At 42.1% G+C, this 20,140-nt stretch overlaps 1 protein-coding gene across 10 annotated transcripts in view; it reads left to right on the top strand.

The window, feature by feature from the left end:
• Plekha7 (pleckstrin homology domain containing A7) overlaps positions 1-20,140 on the top strand; it is a 128,157-nt gene that overhangs the window by 43,620 nt on the left and 64,397 nt on the right. For 8 of the 10 annotated variants that reach the window (XR_007342349.1, XM_048788421.1, XM_048788422.1 and 5 more), the window contains exons 2-6: positions 2,097-2,180; positions 14,305-14,416; positions 15,346-15,450; positions 18,195-18,267; positions 19,804-19,904. Coding sequence is in view for 9 of the 10 variants with exons in the window: in XM_048788421.1 (XP_048644378.1) it covers positions 2,097-2,180; positions 14,305-14,416; positions 15,346-15,450; positions 18,195-18,267; positions 19,804-19,904 (475 nt within the window). In the remaining variant the exon portion in view is untranslated. Of the gene's footprint in view, positions 1-2,096; positions 2,181-5,857; positions 7,646-12,558; positions 13,526-14,304; positions 14,417-15,345; positions 15,451-18,194; positions 18,268-19,803; positions 19,905-20,140 lie in introns of those variants that run through there. The other 2 variants (XM_048788425.1, XM_048788427.1) reach the window with 2 other exon arrangements.

Below are 20,140 nucleotides of genomic sequence, written 5' to 3'. Positions count from 1 at the left end.
TTCCTCATTCATAAAGATGGGGGTTCATGATGTTAACAACTGAGCTGTTAAGAGAAGGCTTTGTAGACTGTAAAGTCCTTTAGAGGTAATAGTGGATTTTGGTGTTACTGCTTTATTGTTATTCCCATTACAACCAGGGTGTGGGCTTGCGCTCGCACGCGCTCTCTCTCTCTCTCTCTCTCTCTCTCTCTGTCTCTCTCTCTCTCAAAATGAGGCAGGATTAGATTATAATTTGCATTTTCAAGTTCCCCAGTGAGTAGAAATGACTCTAGAAGAAAGTGGATGCAAATAAAGCCTACCCCTTGAACATGATGCAGGGATTTCTGAAACAGGTGTTAAGGGGGCCTACTTCTCATCCTTTACCTCAGATGCTCACCCCTGAAAGCTGCTTTTCTTAGGAAAAGACCAGGCTGCTGCCCGCCAGATAAGGTCATAGAATTCCACGGGCTCACTTGAGAGTAGGAGCCCAGAAAGAGAGGCCAGCTGTAGTTGGATGGGTGGGTAAGGGTGTGGTAGGGGTGGCACATGGTGGGAGGGCCAGGAACAGCCCTGCTTCACATTTGGCTCATTAGGATCCAGGCTGCTCTAGTCCTGAGTGCCCAGCTTATCCTAGGCACTGGGCAGAGTAAGGAAAACTTTATAGGTTTCAAGAACTTTTCTTTTTTAACTTTTGTGCTGATTTAGACATACTAATCTCCAGGGAGGCTCAGGGCTCAATTTGGAGATGGCAATAATATCCTAACAGAAGCATTTTGGTTGTCTGTATTAAGAGATTTAAAAAGTGACCATGCCTTTCGATTCAATAATTTCATCTCTGGGAGTTTAACACAAGGAAATAATTAGAGTTTCATAAAAAGCCTATGCTCAAAGATGCATGGATTATAGTAGCAGTGGGGAAGGCACCCCAAATGTCCAGCATTAGAAGACTATGATCTAAAATATAAGCACCATAGAGTTGGGACTTTTTTGTTCCCTTTGTGTCTCTAGTACCAACTATAGCACTGCCTGGCATACATGTGCCCAGTGACACTTTTTGAATAGTTATATGAAAAAAAAATTGTATCCATATGGTAAGACTATTATTTAATCATTTCAAATAAAGAAGCCTTAATGAAATAGGATATTTTCTACATTAATAAGATGCAGGGAGAAAATATATATCACTATTTTTTTAAATAGAAAGAAAAAGAAAAACAACTCATAAGAAGATACTCAGCTATATCTCCAGATTTGGACATCATGGATGATTTTTTTCCTTTTCATATTTTATAAAATTTTGAAAATAACTGATTTTGTGATTGGAAAATTAAAAAAAAAATTTTAAATAAAGAAAAGAGGATGTTAGTTTAGTTTATTCATGGAACAAACTAGCAGCCTCTAGAGCTCACTCCTCCATCCTAAAAGAACCAGGCAGCCTTTGTCAACATACAAAACACCTACAGACTTTGGTTGTGTCTGTCAGCTTGGCTTGGAAGCCGATCCCTGCTAACTTCAAAAGGGTGATAGAAACTCCAGTGTTGAAATTGCACAGGTCATGTTGCAGAGACATGCCCAAATGTTTATTATCCCATCATTGAACTGAACACATTTTGTAGTAGAGAGAAGAATTTTAAGGAGATAGAATTTTCTGGGCGGGAAGTTAATTCTTAGAATTCTTTCCCTGCTTCATGGTTGTTATAAGCTGTTGAAAGTGTCGTCTACTTCCCTTCATTCTTATTTTAGCTCATTCTATCTTAAAATAATTTGCTATTCAGCCCCTCAGTGTATTTGAGTAAGTACTTCATGAAATGTCTCCAAGATACACAATCTTCTCTTGAAGTCAAGACTTCCTTGGAATTAAAATCCTTGTCTTTAAGGTGGGCTTTGGCACCTGAGTTGGAAATTCTTGATTTTCCAATGTAATTGCATTTGAGAGATTAAATGCCTCTCAGAGAAAAGGCCCACTTCCCTCACTCTGTGAGGAGTGATGGTGACCAAGGGTCCCCCATACGTTACTGATGGTTGTGTTTGTAATCCTTTCATTAACATGACTTCTATTCATCATCATCATCATCATCTCTCTCTCTCTCTCTCTCTCTCTCTCTCTCTCTCTCTAGCCATAATCAGCACACCACAGCATTCAGGCATCCTGTGACCGGGCAGTTTTCTCCAGAAAATAGTGAATTCATTCTTCAAGAAGAGTAAGTATTTTTATATATTCTTCTTATCCAGGCACAGTTTGGGGGCTTAAAGTTATTTGCTTAGAACAAAGCTTATTGGACTATTGGAGTGGGTTTGTTGATTCAATGTGAAATATGGGAAGAATTTTATTTTTCAATCTCCAGAATTCTATCAGAGGATGATATGGTAAAGGAGAGATGATATAGGGATATGCTGAGGTTGGTACAGTCAGAGCCTCTTAAAAGTTTCCTTTCCCCTGAAGCATCATCTAACATATTAGCTGTGCTCTGACTAGACCACTCATCTGGTATGAGAATAAATATAACCTCACACTGAGAGTCAGCCTCACAGGTAAGCCTCATGAGAGTCCAAAGCTGGGGTCTATAAGTGAGGAGGCTGGTGATACCACCATCCCTGAACATTTTGAATCCTGTCTGCTTTGTTCCTAACATGGGAACTTTCCTGCTCCACAGCTCAGTTTCAGCTGATGTCTGGCTAGTTGCTCAGAGGTGGATTCTGTCACCAGGGATTGTCTACATAAAAATACATGTACAACCCGAGCAGCACATATTGTTTTTCCAAAAAATGAAGGCAAGAAAAGTGCATAAGTTGTTCTGCTCCCTTCTCATCTGGGGCAAGTCTATCTGAAGAAAATATTTATTTTTGAGAAGCAAAGGGATATTAGCTTTAAGTTTTAAATAAAATTTTCCCTATGTTCTGTAACTTAAATAAAATGTGATCTTAAAATAAACCATCAGTATTTATATTTTTGTAGTATTTTCCTGCCTTAGTACTTACTGTTTTTGAATTTTTTAATTATGGAAAAATTTAAACATATAAAAGTTGAGAGAAGGCAGTAACTCCAGTGTGCTCATAATTTTATTTCATCCATACCCCCCCTTTCACCCATTGGATTATTTTGAAGTAAATTCAAAACATGTAATTTTATCTCTATAGTATTTTCAGTTTAGATTCATTATCCTACAGAACTTTTAAAATTAGAAATCTATAATTGTGATGACACTGACTTTTCTTGCATGTTTACTCTGTGCTGGAGGCTTTACATGCATATCTCGTGTAATACAGTAATCCTGAGAGGTTGACCATCATCGCTCTTTAGAGGTGAAGATACCGGGAATCAAAAAAATAAAAATCACTTGTACAAAGTCAGATGGCTAGAAGTAGAGAGCCAGATGCCACCCAAGGATGGCTAGATTTTAAGGTCTCTACTGTCTTTATGTGGTGTTCTCTTCAGGCAATCCAGCCTTTGACTTTGTCAGAGATTGCTTGGTTAATTATTTTGGTAATGGTGGTCCATGGGACATGACTGCCAGGCTCAGGGTGTGGGGGGGGGTCTGACTTTAATACTACAGGTTGTGCATCCTTTATCTGAAATGTTCCAAACTCAAAAAATTTGAGAATTATATTGGCACTCAAAAAGGTTTTCAGGGAGCTGGTGTTATGGGTCAGTGGTAGAGCACTTGCCTAGCATGTGTGAGGCACACTGGGTTCGATCCTTAGCACCACATAAAAAGAAATAAAATAAAGGTATTGTATCAATCTGTAACTAAAAAGAAATACATTAAAAAAAGGTTTTTCAGATTTTAGGATTTTTGAATTAGGTATGCTCAACTGGTGAAGTCCATGTAGATATTCCTAAATCTGAAACACTCTGAAATCTGAAACACTTTGAATTCTAAGCATTTTGGATAAGGGATGCTCATCCTGTAGTTGAGAGAGTAGTAGAAGGTAAAGTTTGTCTTGTCTCCTACATGGAGAAAGAACTTCTGTATGAGAGAGTGAATTCCTCAAATTCCAGCCCCAAATGAGTTTGTGTATAGAATTCTGAAGAGAAGAGGTCCTTGAATTCAGTCCCCTTTGTGAGACAGTCACCCATCTTTATAAGGTTTGAATGGAGAATCCATCAGAACTCTTGGTGCAGGAAGTTACCAACTTCAGTAAGAGCTGCTAGAGATGCATAGGCTTCCATCACTAAACAATTCTGTCACAAACATTTCTTCTTCCCTTCATTCTTTTTTTTTTTTTAAAGAGAGAAAGAGAGAGAGGGAGAGAGAGAGAGAATTTTAATATTTATTTTTTAGTTATCAGCGGACACAACATCTTTGTTTTGTATGTGGTGCTGAGGATCGAACCCGGGCCGCACACATGCCAGGCGAGCGCGCTACCGCTTGAGCCACATCCCCAGCCCCCTTCCCTTCATTCTTAACAGAAAACTATCCCTTCACTACTTCTGAATAGGTAGGCTTTTTTCTCCTGCCAGAATATCTCTAATTAATCTCAATTCCATCCAGTTTCCAAGGAAAAGGTGTTCCTTCTTTCTGAGGCCGTTTCCTGGATGTCATGGGTATATCTGATTATCTCAGGGGTTGGGTGGCACTGGGTAGTCGGATATTCCTTGTAAAAGGCATTGAGACAAAGGGTTAGGAAAAAAAAAACAAATGTGAAGATTTCCACACTTATTCATAAACTTAAATTGTGTTGGGGCTGTGTTGGACTCTGGAGCAAGACAAATGTGGTCCTGTTGGCAAGGAGCTTACGAAGACAGATAATGACAAGATCAAAAATGTTATGAATTATTTGTGATAGAGGAAACATAGGGCTTTGTGGGAATTGATCAAAGGAGACTCTAACCTGCTGTAGGGTCTGTGGAAAGCCCCTCAGTCCTGGGAAGGGCTATAGTTTAAATTGAAACCTGTTTTGTCTAGTTTAAATTGAAACCTGTTTTGTCAAGATGAACAACTTGGGCAAAGACCCACAGAGAAATAGGGTACTGCGTGGAAGGTCTACACCAATTGAGCTAGAGTGAGAAATTAAGAGCACTGGGTGGATTCTGGAGATACTTGGGAGCTGAAATTGACAGAACTCGGTGATTGATTGACCTTGGTAAAGATGAAAGAAGTCTGGCCCTAAACTGAAGGAAGGGGACAGTTTAGATGTGGGAAGATTAGTGTGTGTGCACACGTGTGTGGGTCCTGAACAACCCATGCAAGGTATGACCAGCCTTGGTGGGGTCAGAAGTCAAGAAGAATGACTTGTAGTGGAGGTTTATGAAGGAGAGTGTGAAGATAGAGATGAAGAGGAAGGCTGTAGCCAATTACCTAAATTGCTCCTTCCTGAAACACATCCAGATATATCTCCTGGAGAAACTCTGGAGGCTAAGGCATAATTTCCCCTTGCAGGAACTGTTTTGAAAATATTCAAATTGGGGCTGGGGTTGTGACTCAGCAGTAGAGCGCTCACCTTGCACGTGAGAGACCCTAGGTTCCATCCTCAGCACCAAATAAAAATAAATAAAGCTAAAAAAATATGCAAATAAATGACATTCCTCTTTTGTTCCCTTAAAGAAACTCAATTTTGTTGTAAAGGGTATTATGTGATGAGGATAAATGACTGTGATGACCATTGGTGTTCTTGTACATGCACTGTCCGATGAGTATCTTGGGTGGAAAAGGTAAAACTGGGCCTTTCCTTTATTTCTCCAAAGAGTATCTGGTAAGTCCAACTCCTGGAGAGTTATAACCCCACTTATTCCCTTCACCAAAGCCACCGCCTCCGGGTTTCTTAAAGCTAATCCTTCTGGAGCAGTGATTCTCAAAGTGTGGTCTCTAAAACGGTGTCTCTTGGTTACTTGATAAAGATACAGGTTCTTGGGCCTATCCAGACCTGCTGATTCAGAGGCAGGGCCCAGTAGTCTGGGTTTTTAACAAGCTTCCTGGGTGATTCTGATATAGGCAAAAGCTTGAAAACCACTGATTTAGACAACTTACTAAACTTCTCATTCTTCATTAGTTATTCCCAAGTTCTTCTGTTCACCCATAAGTATTCTCCAGATACCCAACATTCTTTGGGCTGTGGTGGCAAGCTTAGATTTTAGTCAAATAATCTTGGGTTCTTTCTGTGAGAAGAAAAAAATTTATAAGGCCCATCTCCATGGGGACTTCTCTTAGGCCATTGTGGGTATAAACAGGTAAATCTTCCTCACCTGTTGGCAGGTAGGACTCATCTGAGCCGCTTGGAATAATCAGTGCATGTCCACCCAAAGACGGTTTCTTTCTTACAGATGAGAGGTACAGAGAAAGCTATGATCTGATGGATACAGAAGACAAGAGCCCTAAGTGTTCTAGTTTCTGTGTCAATCATACAGAATCATTCAGGATAGGCTAGGGTCTGCTGTGATAACAAGAAACAAGATTTTAATGATTTAAAATAAAATATTTTTCATTTTTGTTCTGTGTCCATTGTAGGTCACCTGAGGGACTATGTTCTGTCATCTTTACTTAGGGAGGCTTCATTTCTATGTTTTCACAATTGCCAAAGGCAAGAAAAAGGGACCTGAATGGATTATACACTAGCTGTTCCACTCATGTTTTATTGGTCAAAGCAAGTCCCAGAACCACTCCCAACTTCAAGAGAAGTAGGGAAGTGCTTATCCACCATGTACCTGGGGAAAAAAAAATCACACATTTTTATTGGATAGCATTAATGATTACCCTTAATAACTCACAGTTCAGACTAATAAGGGAAGTAGCCCTTTTGGGCCTGTTGCCAACAAGCTATGTTTGCTGTTATGACTAGAGTACGTGTTTTTTCATTTCACCCTTTCTATTATGCTATTTAGTTCTCAGTTCTTTGTTTCCAAAGGGGGGTGGGCATCAGTCATTAGACTCAATAGATTTGTACAAGCTAGTAAGTGGTGGAGTCAAGATTTAAATCCAGGAATTCTGGCCCCAGATGTTGTGCTTCTAAACAACATGCTATATTGCATACTTGAGTGTTCTTCAGGGGACAATCTTTGTTGTTGGCCATACTCAAACAGCTTGCCAGCTGAGTATGCTACTGCTGCATAGACTTTTTAATTGTAATCGTATTTGTGGTAATGAAAATCCATAGTCACTTCACTCTTGCTTGAAAGATGCCAAGCCTTCTCAACCATCTCTTCTGCAGAAAATGTTCTCAAACCTTTTCTTATAGGACCTCATTTTCAGAGATTGGATCATTTGTGCTCTTCTTAAGCCTCTTTCCTGATTCTTAGTGACGTTTTTGAATTGTGAGCTTGGAGCCGGCCCTTTTTTTGCTAAAAGTGCCACACACATCCTTAACATTGGACGCCCAGGGCTTTGGTTTCAGTGTTGGGTGCTCTTGCACAGGAGCAATTTCTCCTTGGCTCTGGGCAGCCCAGGAACCTGCTGACAAACACCTCTACAGCTCTCAGGAAGGGGAGAGAAGCATTCCTTAGTGGTGACGCCAGCAGCTGACTGACAGCAGGCTGTGTGCACTGATCCCCAGGCTCTGTCAAGCATTTCACGTTGAGGTGGGGCCTGGGGTTGTGAGAGACTATGCGATTGCTCTGGAACTTCAGAAGCCCGCTGTCAGTCTGAGCAGTCAGCTGGAAAGCATGTGGGATCTCCATGGAGGCTCCTAACCAGGAAAGTGCCCTATCTGGCCTGCCCACCCTGATGTCCTGGTGAGTTTAGTTTGTCCCTTCTCTATTTTTATCATTGGATTATTTGTAAAAGAAACACAAGTGAAATTGCATGAAATGTTGAGTGGTATTTGGAGGATAACATTTAAAAAGGTGCAGTCTTGCTGAAGGTAAGAGTCATCTTCCTGATCTTTGAGTTCTGCTGAGGGGGATTCATTTTACAGGTTGCAGGGCAAGACTCTCCTAAGGCTTGTGCAGATTCTAGGCCTAGGGGCTAGGTATCTCCTGCTGCTATGGGATGGCTGTCTCCTCTTCCTCCTGCTCCTTCTGTAGCTACAAGTTGGTAAAAGCTGGTAATAAGAGATTATCAGCATGGGAGCAGGAGAGAGGGTACTCCAGAGCATCCAAAGGAGTCCATCCTTCTGCTCATCTGTTGGGCTCTGGGCAGTGAGGCTGGTGTGTTTTCATGTGTGGTTGTTAGAGCCAGCACCTAGATGCTGACAGTCTTAGACTAGCTTTGCCTGTTGCATTTGGTTGCCATGGCAGCAGAAAAAATGGGGAAAAATGGAAACACCTGGCAAACACATGCAGAAACTTGACTGTTCAGTTTTCTTACCTGGATTCAGAAACAGCATTTGTGACAGTCACAGGTAGGGGAAGGGATGGGGAGGGGGACCTTAGTTCATTCAGACACCTAGGTGTTGATGTTTGCAGTGGATGATTTGAAGGGCATCGGCACTGGCGTTGGGGATGCAGTCACGGCCACACAGCAACCATGTCTTCAGCTCTGACTCTAGGGTGAAAATGCTGCAGTGGTGGCTTTGCCGTGTGTAGAATGGAAGCTGCTTCTTGCAAACAGTAATTTTGTTTCTTCCTATGAATTTTGTTTTTTCCTTCTTGTGCTTTTGCTTTACTTCCCCCACAAGTCTGGGAAATGCTCAGATCTGCATTAGAAAATGTCATTGCCTAATGAAAAAGTGGCTGCTTGTTAGTCTGGGAGGTTCAGATAGGTTATAAGAGGGCTTGCCAAAGACACAGATTAGAACTGGAGCATCTCTGAGACAGAGCAGAGCAGAGCAGAGCAGAGGTGGAGGTAGCAGTAGAGGTTCAGGGCCAGTTCTCCTCCTGCATAGATACACATTGAACCTGGACAGTGGAAGAGACTGGTCCAAGGTCATGCACAGAGCAGGAACTTATGCCAAGACTAAGGCAGTTAGTTCTCTGATTTGAGTTGAGGGGCAAGTCTTACAGGGTTATTTTCATGCCAGGTGAGGGGGTGCTGTTTGGGCTGGCCTCCAGCTCCTGGGGTGGGATGAGGAATTGTAGCCTGTGTTTAAGAGGAGTTGAGGGGGAAGAAGGAACACAGAAAGCCATAGTTGAGTAATGAGGCCACAGTTACTGAATGAAAACCCATGTCAGACAGCCTCCCCCAGGGTGTTGGGAGTTTACAGTGAGCGTTGGCGGTCTGTCTGCGTCTCTTTCTCTGGGAAGAGGGGGTGTGGAGGTATCTATGCCTATTTGGGACAAGAACTTTCTTTTTTTTCCTGATTTTGATTGTGTATTGCTTTTTCCAAACCTCTTAGTTGGTGGGCGTAAGCTCCTTAAAAAATGTGCTGGTGTCTGTAATTGTGCCCTCTTCTCATATACTCCTCCTTTCATATTAGAAATTTTAGCTAAGCTCCCTGTGTAGAATTCTTGAGGACAGATATGAATCTAGGATCCCATTTTTTTGGCCTATCAGTAGCATACATGTGTCCTTTAATGAGGTCTTTTCAGTAAGAGATCCTTATTTCCCCAGAGCTTTCTAACTTCCTGCTGTAGTCTTAATGACTCTTGACACTATTTCAGAATGGGTTATTCCACAGAGTTTATAAACTTTAACAACAATGACAACAAAAAATTCCCAGATAAAGGGCTGGGGTTGTGGCTCAGTAGGAGAGTGCTTGTCTTGCATGTGTAAGGCACTGGGTTCGATTCTCAGCAACACATAAAAAATAAATAAAGGTATTATGTCCATCTATAACTAATAAAAAATACTTTTTAAAAAATAATTTTTGATTTATTTTTTAGTTTTAGGTGGACACAATATCTTTATTTTATTTTTATGCGGTGCTGAGGATTGAACCCAGTGCCCCATGCATGCTAGGCGAGCACTCTACCACTGAGCCATAACCCCAGCCCCTAATAAAAAATATTTTTTAAAAATTCACAGATAAAGCACTCTGTTTTTATAGGAAGTGATCGTTGTTTATAAATTAATTGTTTGGCACCTTGAGTTTTCTGGAGAAAAGTGCCTTCAAAATAAAAATAAACTGTAGGTGGGATTTAAATTCTGGGGTCTCCACTAGTAACAGTCACGAGTAATGCATTTCATTTCATGCAGTGCTTCATGGTTTTCAAAGTGTCATTTCAATACATATAATTGCCTTGTGAGATGAAAGGCAATTTTCACTCCATTTTACAAAATGGAAACGGAGGCTCAGGGATCTGGATGTGATTTGTGGGGGAGTCAGTAAGCTTCAGAGCTTGGCTGAGATCCAGTTACCTGGGCTCTTGCTCTTTCCAATACCCCAGGATCCCACTGGTTTGGGCACGGCCTTGGGGTTAAGAACCAAAGCCTACTTCTCTCAGACCTCAGGACTTGTCATGGAACAGTCTTTGTGGCAAAAGCTCAGGCTTCAGGGTTCAGCTATTGTCTTAAGCAAGTCATTAATCTCTCTGGGACTCAATTTCCTTATCTACAAAATGGAGATGGTAAAACTGAAGTAATACAGGGAAAGGGCCATAGTAGGTGCTTGACAAGTGCCACCTAGTCCCTTTGCCTGCTTGACCAATCCTTCAGGGTTGGTTATCCTTGTCCTACCTCTTGTGACATATAGAGTAGGGAATGGTCTTGCTGTGATCCCTCTTTAGTGCTTCAGTTCTTGCCATTAATTGAGCGGCAGCTAAGGCTCCTTAAACAAATTTCTCCAAATGCAGACCTACTGGAAAAAAAAAAAAGACTTCTGTACTCATAACCTTCCTTTCTGGCTAAATCTATCAATGTTACGTGCATTTGGTTCTGGACATGCAGGAAGCAGAAGGCAGCTCCTTATACAGATGGGGAAATCGAAGCATAGAGAAAGCCATTTCCTGCCTAGGCTCCCCTGAAACATCCTTGACAAAGTTCAGAGTAGAATCAGTCATTCTTCAACTGTTTTTTTTTTTTTTTTCCAGATTGACTTTATCTAGTCCTTGCTTCTCTTGTGCATTTCCCATGGGAGGCAGTTGAGCAAAAACTCTAGCTCTCTGTTTTGAACTTCAGCCCACAGCCCTCCAGCAAAATAATTGGCATTCATGTAGCTTAAACCAAGGAAAGTGAGGTCTTTGTTCAAACCATCCCACTGTACTGGGAATCCAGATAGCACAGAAACCCAGCAAGCAGGCTTTTAAGTTAATAGATTTTGTTTAATGACACCAAGAGTCTGCATGTGCAGGTTGTTTGGTCTCCTGTCCCAGGGATCTGCATGACTCAGTGTGCCTGAGGGCATGCCAGGGGCATGTGTTTTTCACAGTTGCTTTGTTCAGGGACGCAGGCTTTTCTCTGGGATGGGAACATTTCTTGGTTGAGACTTACCAGTACAGTATACCCAGTTTGAGGACTTGAGGACAAATCAGTGTCTTCCCAGGCTTTTAAGTGGGGAACACCCCTGTAAGATGAAATTGGCTGGAACAAATGTACTGACATTCCCATATCCAAGTGAGAGATATCCCTTGGAGTGTTGTCTGTTCCGAATGTGTCACACAAGGATGTTCCCATTGCTAAGCTTTTGAGGTGAACCACTACTAGTAGTTTCTATCAGAGCCAGTTTTTCAGCCGAGTAAAAAAATTATTTGGAAACTTTTTTCATATTCCTATTTAATGCCAAGTGGTATCCTCAAGCATGACCACCATTATTTTTTCTACTTTATAATTCTGGATAACTTGTAGTTATTTCTAAAGACTTATCCCCCGTGAAGGATCTGAAAGACCATGATCCATGTTGAGGAGATTCAGAGGAACATCCTCTGAAGACAGATCTTATTACTTGGACAGGGTGGGTAGCTGTGTTGTCCCTTGATCTTTCAAAGAACCAGGTCTTGGCTGAGTCTGTGGCTTGAGTTGGGAGCTGTCCCTGCCTGTGAGAGGCCCTGGGGAGGACATGCTCTGTGTTCATATAGACAACTCAGTCTCTTCCCTGGGGCAAATTGAATTTGGACTTTCATCATGTCTTCTCATAAGCTTCCCTTGGGTGTGGCTGAGCAGCACAGTGCATGAGAACTAGAATTGTCATTGTATGTTCCTTTCTTTTCCTTCCCCATCTACTGCTGTCATTCACTGATGTCCAGAGTTATAGCCACAGTCAGTCCTTCTATAGCCAAAATCTGTTCATAGATGGCTCCCCACATGGCTGTCATACCCTCTTTCCTGGCTTACCCAAGGCTGCCATCTTTCTTCCACTAGGGAGTGGCTGGGGAGTGCTGGGGGTTAGAACATGTGGGGAGGCAGTTAGAACTCAAAATTGTAAGGTACAGAAATGGCAACAGTATCCATTTGTTCTGGATTTTCAGGATCAATCACAAATCTTTGTCCTACAGAGAAGATATTGGGTGTCTCATTTTTCCATTGATGGAAAATGAGATAGTCATTTAAAATCATGTTGATGATTTTACAATGGTTTAAAAAATGAAGATGTAAGTTCACGATCACAATTATGTAAAAACCAAAAAGTGCCCACCCCCTAAAGCCCAAAACAGGCATTAAAAAAAAAGAGTGGATATAAATATATCAAGCATTTGGATAGCAGGACTCTGGGTGATTTTATTTACTCTGCTTTTAGCTTTTTCTTATATTTCTCAAATATTCCATATATAATAAGACTCTATTAGTAGCTTAAGTGAAAGCAAATTAAATTTGATAAAATCCCAGACAAATCTTTTCTGTCATTGGACTGTGTGTCCTGAATTTTGACTAGAGATTCAGTCAACTGCCTTAACTTGAGAGCTCTTCTTCCTTATTTCCCCCTCTGGAAATCTAAAGTTAGGTAAAACCAGCTGAAAACCATGTTTCAGACATAGTTCTGCCCGGAAGCAGGGGATGAAAAAGGCAGCCTCTCAGAGCCCCTTCCCATCCCAAATGGTGATTATCTCTCACTGCACACACTGTCTGCCAACAGGGGAGCGGCTGAGCATGGTGACATTCTCCTTCTGAGTGGGGAGCAGTAACAAAAGTCTGGCTGGGATGGAGGCCGGGGGCGGGGAATCTGAAGTAAGTGCCTGAGCTGATAAGGAGCCAGTGATCTTTCTGCTGGTGGGATGTGCACCTCCAGCTGCCAAGCATCCCACAGGGCCTGGCCCCTTGGAAAGCTTGCTACAGTGGTCCTGCTGCTGGAACTGCTCTGGGGGCACAGTAGTCACAGAGACTTGTGTGGAGAATTTCCCTCCTGGTACAGAAGCAGCACTGTTCTTTGAAGAGAGCATCAAATCTCTACAGTGGAAACTGGAATTTCTCCATCACACCTCTTGAAAAGTGAGCCTCTTGAAGGACATCTCAAGTGCTTTTTATTTGGCTGTGACTGGCTGGATTCTCCAGCTCCATCACTTCAGGGTCCTGGTACAGTCCTCCAAAGCAGATTTTTTTTCTATTCTTCAGGCAGCGAGTCTCAATTTATTATAGTCTGACTGGCATCAAACTGCCTGGATCCTGTTGCCCGTCAGAACAGTGGACAAAACCCAGCCACCAAACACTAAGACTTCTTCTTAAAGGGAAGCTTACTGGTCCTGGAGTTGGCAAGGTCTTGGAATCTGGTATTGAACTGTTCAAGAGAGGTATTGAATTTGTGTGGAGGTATTTGTCACCACTGCTTTGAAAGACTGGCAGATGCAAGGGCTTTGTGGAGGCAGGTGAGGAGAATGCTCTCAAGTGTCTCTTTAGTGTCGAGCCAAGATGTTCCCAGTGTGCTGGCCCTCTCAGGGCCTGACTTCTCAGTGGAATGTACTGCATCTCTGGGATGCTGATAGGGAAGCACCAGGGATCCTCATTGGGGTGGACGGAAGGCTTCATCTCTTCTGCCTCTCCAGGCATAGTACAAGGGGTTAATATCTTTTATGGCTCTATTTTGGGGCAAATGGAGTGTTCCCAGAATAGTACTCTTTGTTGAGTATTCTATTTTGGGAGACAAGCCCCATCGGCATTTATGTAAGCATTCTCTGTGTATATGGGGGTGTGCATGTGTGCGCAAGTGATTTCTTGTTACTAATTATAAACAGTTTCTTTTGGGAGTCAGGGAAATAGAGGTGTGTGTGTTTGTGTGTGTGTGTAAGGGTATGAATTGCTCTTGCCTCCTGTGAAGAATAGTGTGTGCCCATCTGATGGGGCAGTTGTCACAGACACCCAAGTAGGACAGCAGTATGAGGACCTTAGGACAACAGGCAGGGATGACAGTCTGGGCGCCTTTGTGGCTGTCTGGCTGTGGAAATGTGCCCATCTGTCTTTCTCTTGGTTCTCTGAAGCACTAGGGCAGGCCCTTCGGCTGTAGTTTGGAGTCAGGTAGTCTCTAAAAAATCTGGCCGGAATCGTTCTAAGGCCAAGCAACCAATTCCAACATGGAACAAATCTCTGCTACCACTTCCCACTCCTTAGCTTGGCACTAACACATTGGATTCCCCATGTCTCCCCACAGGCCAAACCCACATATGTCAAAGCAAGAGAGAAACCAAAGACCATCCAGCATGGTCAGTGAAACATCCACAGCTGGTACGACATCTACCCTGGAGGCCAAGCCTGGACCCAAGGTGAGTTCCTGGCCACTGGTTCCATCTCTCCCTTTTATATTTTGCCAAGCCCCCTTATAATCAGAGGCCCATTCGATGGTCACCATAGTTTTGTGAGGGAGATCCCTAAGAAGTATCCTCCCTAAGTGATAGGTCAGGATATTTTTTAAAATATTTTTTTAGTTGTCAATGGACCTTTGTTTTATTTATTTATATGTGGTGCTGAGAATCGAACCCAGTGCCTCACACATGCTAGGCAAATGCTAACACTGAGCCACAATCCCAGCCCAGAATATTGAGGTCAGGAGGCATTATGTCCCTTGTCCAAGAAAATGGGTGATTGCTGAAAGACCAGGACTGATATCTGGGTCCTTGAACACATTCTCTACTTTCCTGTCATGTGTTGAGAAGGCCACACTGTTGTTCCTATGGGCTGTGTGTTAAAGCCTGATGAGATTCTGTGATAGATGGACTTGAGGAAGGGTGTCCTTGGAAAGAGCACCAAAGTTCCTGTGCTCAGTGTGTGGGAACACTGACTAAAGATCAGGGAGAAGAGTCAGCATTGCACAATGGGGGAGAGTATTGAAGGGCAAACCCAGACAGGAGGGTAAAGATCAGGACATAGGCAAGAAATCTATGACCAAAAAATAGCTTTACACCAGAGAGCCATAGACATATTAGAGACAACAGCTGCTGGTGAGTTGGTTGAAAAATCCCTTTAAATTTTTTTCTTTGTGACCCAGCTGGGAGGCTTGCCAGGTCTTGAGCTTGCTTTTTAATTAGAATGCTATGGCCATGTGCATGCCTATTCTCTGTCTCGTTGCTGTTTTGATCAAAGGGTGCTGCCACTTAGAGTAAAGCAGCGAGAGCCAACAGCCTTCCTACCACAAGTGCTTTCTTGCACCTCCCTAAATTCCCTGCTGCTAGAGTTTAACTCTGCTTTTTCCTAGATCATTAAGTCCAGCAATAAAGTCCACAGTTTTGGGAAGAGGGAACAGGCCATTCGGAGAAACCTCAATGTTCCAGTGGTGGTGAGGGGCTGGCTGCACAAGCAGGTGAGGAGGCTGAGGAGTGGGAGGTGGAGGGATGGCCCTTGCTGCATTCCTTCTTTTTCCTAGCCCCAGGACACAGGAAGAGGCACAAAAGTTTTTGCTCCCAAGTTTGTGTGGGGACAGGTTCATTCTGCCCACCATGCTGAGTGATTTGCTGTTCATTTTTATGAGTGGACTGGCTGCTGAAGGGTTACAGCTTCTCTCCCAAAACCCACTCAGTCTCTGACCACTGGTACTGTCGGCTGACCTGGGACCCAGGCCATAGTGTGAAAGGGTCAGCCTGAATTCAGCCTTACCACCAATTTCTACTAGAACCTGCCTTCCTGATGTTAAAGTCTTTATTATCATTTGACTGAAAAAGTCCCATCTTTTCCTCTCTCTTTTCTAGCACACATATCTAGCTCCTTAGCACCCCAGATTCCAAATCAGCCAAACTCAGCTCATTGTTTCCACACCCCTTACTTCTCTTTCCCCTAGCCTGTTTTTTCTGGATCTTAATAATGTGGGTACTATACCTACTCTCCTGGGCACACAGGTTAGAGACCTCAGAACCATCACCTGCTCCTCCTTCTCCCACTTCCATTCAGTGAGGAAGTGATATCTCTGTCTCCCCTAGGCCATGTTTCATCTCCAACCCCAAGTTTATCCACTTCTAGTCCTATGGCCGTGCTGGGCTATGAGCTCCCAGGACGGTGTCTCTTTTGTCCCCTTTCTTCTCTCCTTGCCATTCATTCATTTGCTTCCCAAGTGTTTGCCATGTTCTGAATGCTCTCACAGAGCCTATAAAGAGATAAGTGACATGTGGTTCCTGTCTTCAAGGAGCTCATCATCTGCCAAGGGAAACAGCACATCTCTTGTGTCACATTGTTATCCATCCTGTCATAGCATCCTATCTACCTATGCTGTGCTACCTGTCAGCATCCCCAAAAGCCACCAATCAAATTCCAAGAGCAATGATATCCATTTTAGAAAAATCCTTTGTGGGAAGTGAGAGAAGGGCATTGTGTTGCACACTACATGGGAGATTCCCAAAAAGTTCATTTGATGTGTGTTTCCCCAGTTCTGTTTCTTGGTATAGCTTTCACAGTGCTCAGTCTCTTCTGTCAGATCTGCCTCTGGCCCCAAACTATTGCTCCCATCCCCACTCCTCACACCTTCTGTTCTCCTCTCTTTTAGCTACATCTCTTTTCTATTTGAGTAATTAATCTCTGATTTTTTTTTCCGTGTGTATGACTGTCCCTGTTGAACAAAGGATGCTCCTTGGAAACATGGAAGGAGAGGGAAGGGATCGTAAATAATTCTTCTCCCCTCTTTCCATGCCCTTGCTGACCCAGTGACTGTGCTGTACCCATAACAGGTCTGTGTAGAACACTCTGGACACAGCAGAGTGTAGCTGTGCCTGGGGAGTTCTGAAAGGCTTCCCAAGATAAGTGATGTTGGCACTAGGTATGGCAGGATGGGTAATCCCATTAAAAAGGAAGCAGGTATTGTGTGCCAAGACCTCAGAAATAATCTGGTCAATTCGGAGGAGGTAAAATTGATAAATGGATGACATCATCAAGTTAAATTTGGTTTTAGCAGTTTGATAGAAGGATGAACAAACCTCATGTTTAGGTTTAGAAATTGTCAGGTTTTATTTTGTTTTTGTTTTAATTCAAGCCTGTCAAACAACTTCTGCATAAGGAAGATGAATTTTAACAACTTTAACTAAAAACAGCTCTGAGATTTTCTTAGGTTTTGAAGAGAACTGACCCTAGAAACATTGCTAATTTCCTCCCTTGGCCATATTTTTTGAATTTTCATAGTTATTTAAAATGTTCTTTTTTTTCATAGTTGTAGTTGAACACATTACCTTTATTTTTATTTTTAAAATGTTCTTTTTTTAATTGGTGCATTATAATTATACATAAGTGGGATTTATTATGCTATATTCGTACATACACATAATTTGATCAATCTCATTCCCCACTAAAATGTTCTTTTTATATATATATATATATATATTTTGTTATTGTTGTAGTGGACACAATACCTTTATTTTCTTTATTTATTTTTATGTGGTGCTGAGGATCAATCAAACCCAGGGCCTCACATTTGGTAGGCCAGCAGTCTACTGCTGAGCCACAACCCCAGCCAGCTGCACTAAAATGTTCTTAATAAATGTAAAGTTTTACATTTCAGATGAGTAAAGCCAGACTCTTTTTATAAGGAAATTTTATAGCAAATAAAATCCAATCTCCACATTGAATGGAAGTAAAACAACAACAAAATCAGTTCCTTATCATAGAGAACTGAGCTTAGTTAAAAGGGAACATTACTTCAGTTAATTAATTAGCTAACTTAAACTATATTCAATACTATGCAAATTCAGTTTTCTAATCAGCCCAAATGAAGATATTTTACAGCACAAAACAAAATAAAAAACTTCCTTTTGTTAAGAGCTGATCCCTTTATTAATAGGAGACCTGTACTTTTGAATTCACATTTTCCTTTCTAGAATAAGGTGGATTATAATAATTTGTTTCCTGGAGACCAAAAAAAAAAAAAAACCCTCCTGTGATAAACCACCATTGAATCTAATTTAATGCCCCATTCAAAGAATAGCTATTCAATAAAATATTTATTAATTTATTAAAAGAGTGAATATGGGCAAGTCTTGGATCCAGAATTAGGTTATTAGGTTGTACATGATTGGAGGGGAACAGTATGCTCAGATAGTGTCCTGACTGCTTTTCTTTGCTTTGCAGGACAGTTCTGGGATGAGACTGTGGAAAAGGAGGTGGTTTGTGCTTGCTGATTACTGCTTGTTTTACTATAAAGGTGAGTTTAAGGCTCAGCCAACCAAGAACTGTTTGTGTTAGAGAATGGTGGTAAGGGCACACAATTGGTGGTTTTCTTAAATCCAGTAGACAGACTAATAGTCTGAGCTAATTAGTAGCCTATTACCCTGTCAAAGTGTGGGTTTTTTTTTTTTTTTTTTGATACTGGGGATTGAACTCAGGGGCACTCAACTACTGAGCCACATCCCCAACCCTATTTTGTATTTTATTTAGAGACAGGGTGTCACTGAGTTGCTTAGTGACTCACTTTTGCTGGGGCTGGCTTTGAACTTGCAATCCTCCTGCCTCAGCCTCCTGAGCTGCTGGGATTATAAGTGTGCGCTACCGTGCCTGGCCATGTTTTTATTAATGTTTATGATTGGTGACTTCACTTTTACCAGTCTTAGCACTGGAAAGTGAGGCTATTGATTTCAAGGAAATAGAATCCAGTTTGTTTACTACTTAGGGTCTCAAAATTCAGAAAATCAGGTTCTGCCCTACTTGAAATATAGTTACACCTTGGAGGCAATCTGGTGAGGTGAGAAGTATAGATAAATTATATTTTGTAACCCATCATCTAGATTTATCCTCTTTGATGTTGGATGGGCAGTTGGTGAATTGAATTGACCATCTGAGTATTTATGGAGGACTACATTAAGTTTGGGACTGGGCAGTGTTGAGAAGGAAGTCTCAAATATGGAGGAGAGAAAGACATTTACCAGACAAGACTAGACTATGATTGATGCTTTAAAAGACATCTGAAGTCCTTAGGTGGTTCAGGGGGAGCAACAAGTGAATTATGTTGGAGAATCTGAGAAGGGTTTTTTAGAAAAGATAGGATTTGAGTTGGACTTTTAAGGATGGGTAGAGCTTTGCCTATGTGGGAGGAAACGGGCATCATGAAGAGAGGATACAACTTTGAGTAAAGTTCTAGGAGCAGAACAAAGTATAAGAGACCTTCTGGCCAAGTGAGTCTTGCATGGAGAATATACTAGAAGATAAAGCCCAGAGGTGAATAAGGGCCAAAATGAAAGGGCTGTCACCTGTAGACAGGGCGAATTTGACTTTGTGTCCAATGAGGAATCAGAGAGTGCCTTTAAGTCAGAGCGATAGCACCCTCTCCATAGGCAGTAAGACACCACTGGTTAAGAAGATGGTTTGGAGGAAGAGAGAATAGAACTAGAAGGTAGGATTTTTCACACAGTCTTGTAACTTTGCCAATGAGGTTTGCCCCATCCAGAATGTGCCTCCCTGTCCTTGAAAAGACTTCAAACACTTTCTAAAGCCTTCTCAACTTCCTCACAGCCCGGGCCATACTGCCCTTTTCCAGGTTGATTTGAGTGTGCTCATGTGATTCTCTCTGCTCTTGGGGGGAGTGCCCTGTGTGGTTCACCTTAATAGTTCCAGCATTGCACAAAAGTGCCCAGGGAGTGTCTAAATGATTCATGAAGAGGAGATGGCCATAGTCCCCGGGAGAGAGAAGAAGCCCTGAACAGAGTACCCAGAAGGTTGTTCTAATGTGTTTTTCCATTCAAAGACAGCCGAGAAGAAGTGGTCCTCGGGAGCATTCCTCTACCCAGCTACGTGATCTCACCTGTGGCCCCTGAGGATCGCATAAGTCGCAAGTACTCCTTTAAGGTAGTGCCCCTTCTCTCTCTTCTGCATCAATTCCATGTTAAGCTGTTCTGAAAAATGCCTTTATACACACAGTTGCTTTTGGGAGGAGGGAAGTTGGTTAGGAAGCTAGAGAGTTTCAGACTCAGATTAACAAATATATAAATTATTTAAACTAGAATAATATGTCAATAGTAATTTCATGTGGATCTGAACTTTGGAGTCCTCCAGTTTTGTTCAAGTATTAAACCCTTTCCTCC

The sequence above is a fragment of the Marmota marmota genome, unplaced genomic scaffold (assembly GCF_001458135.2).
Source record: "Marmota marmota marmota unplaced genomic scaffold, marMar, whole genome shotgun sequence".
In the NCBI taxonomy this organism is placed as follows: Eukaryota; Metazoa; Chordata; class Mammalia; order Rodentia; family Sciuridae; genus Marmota; species Marmota marmota.
Note: the sequence above shows the minus strand (reverse complement) of the source record. Positions and strands in the feature narration are given on the sequence as shown.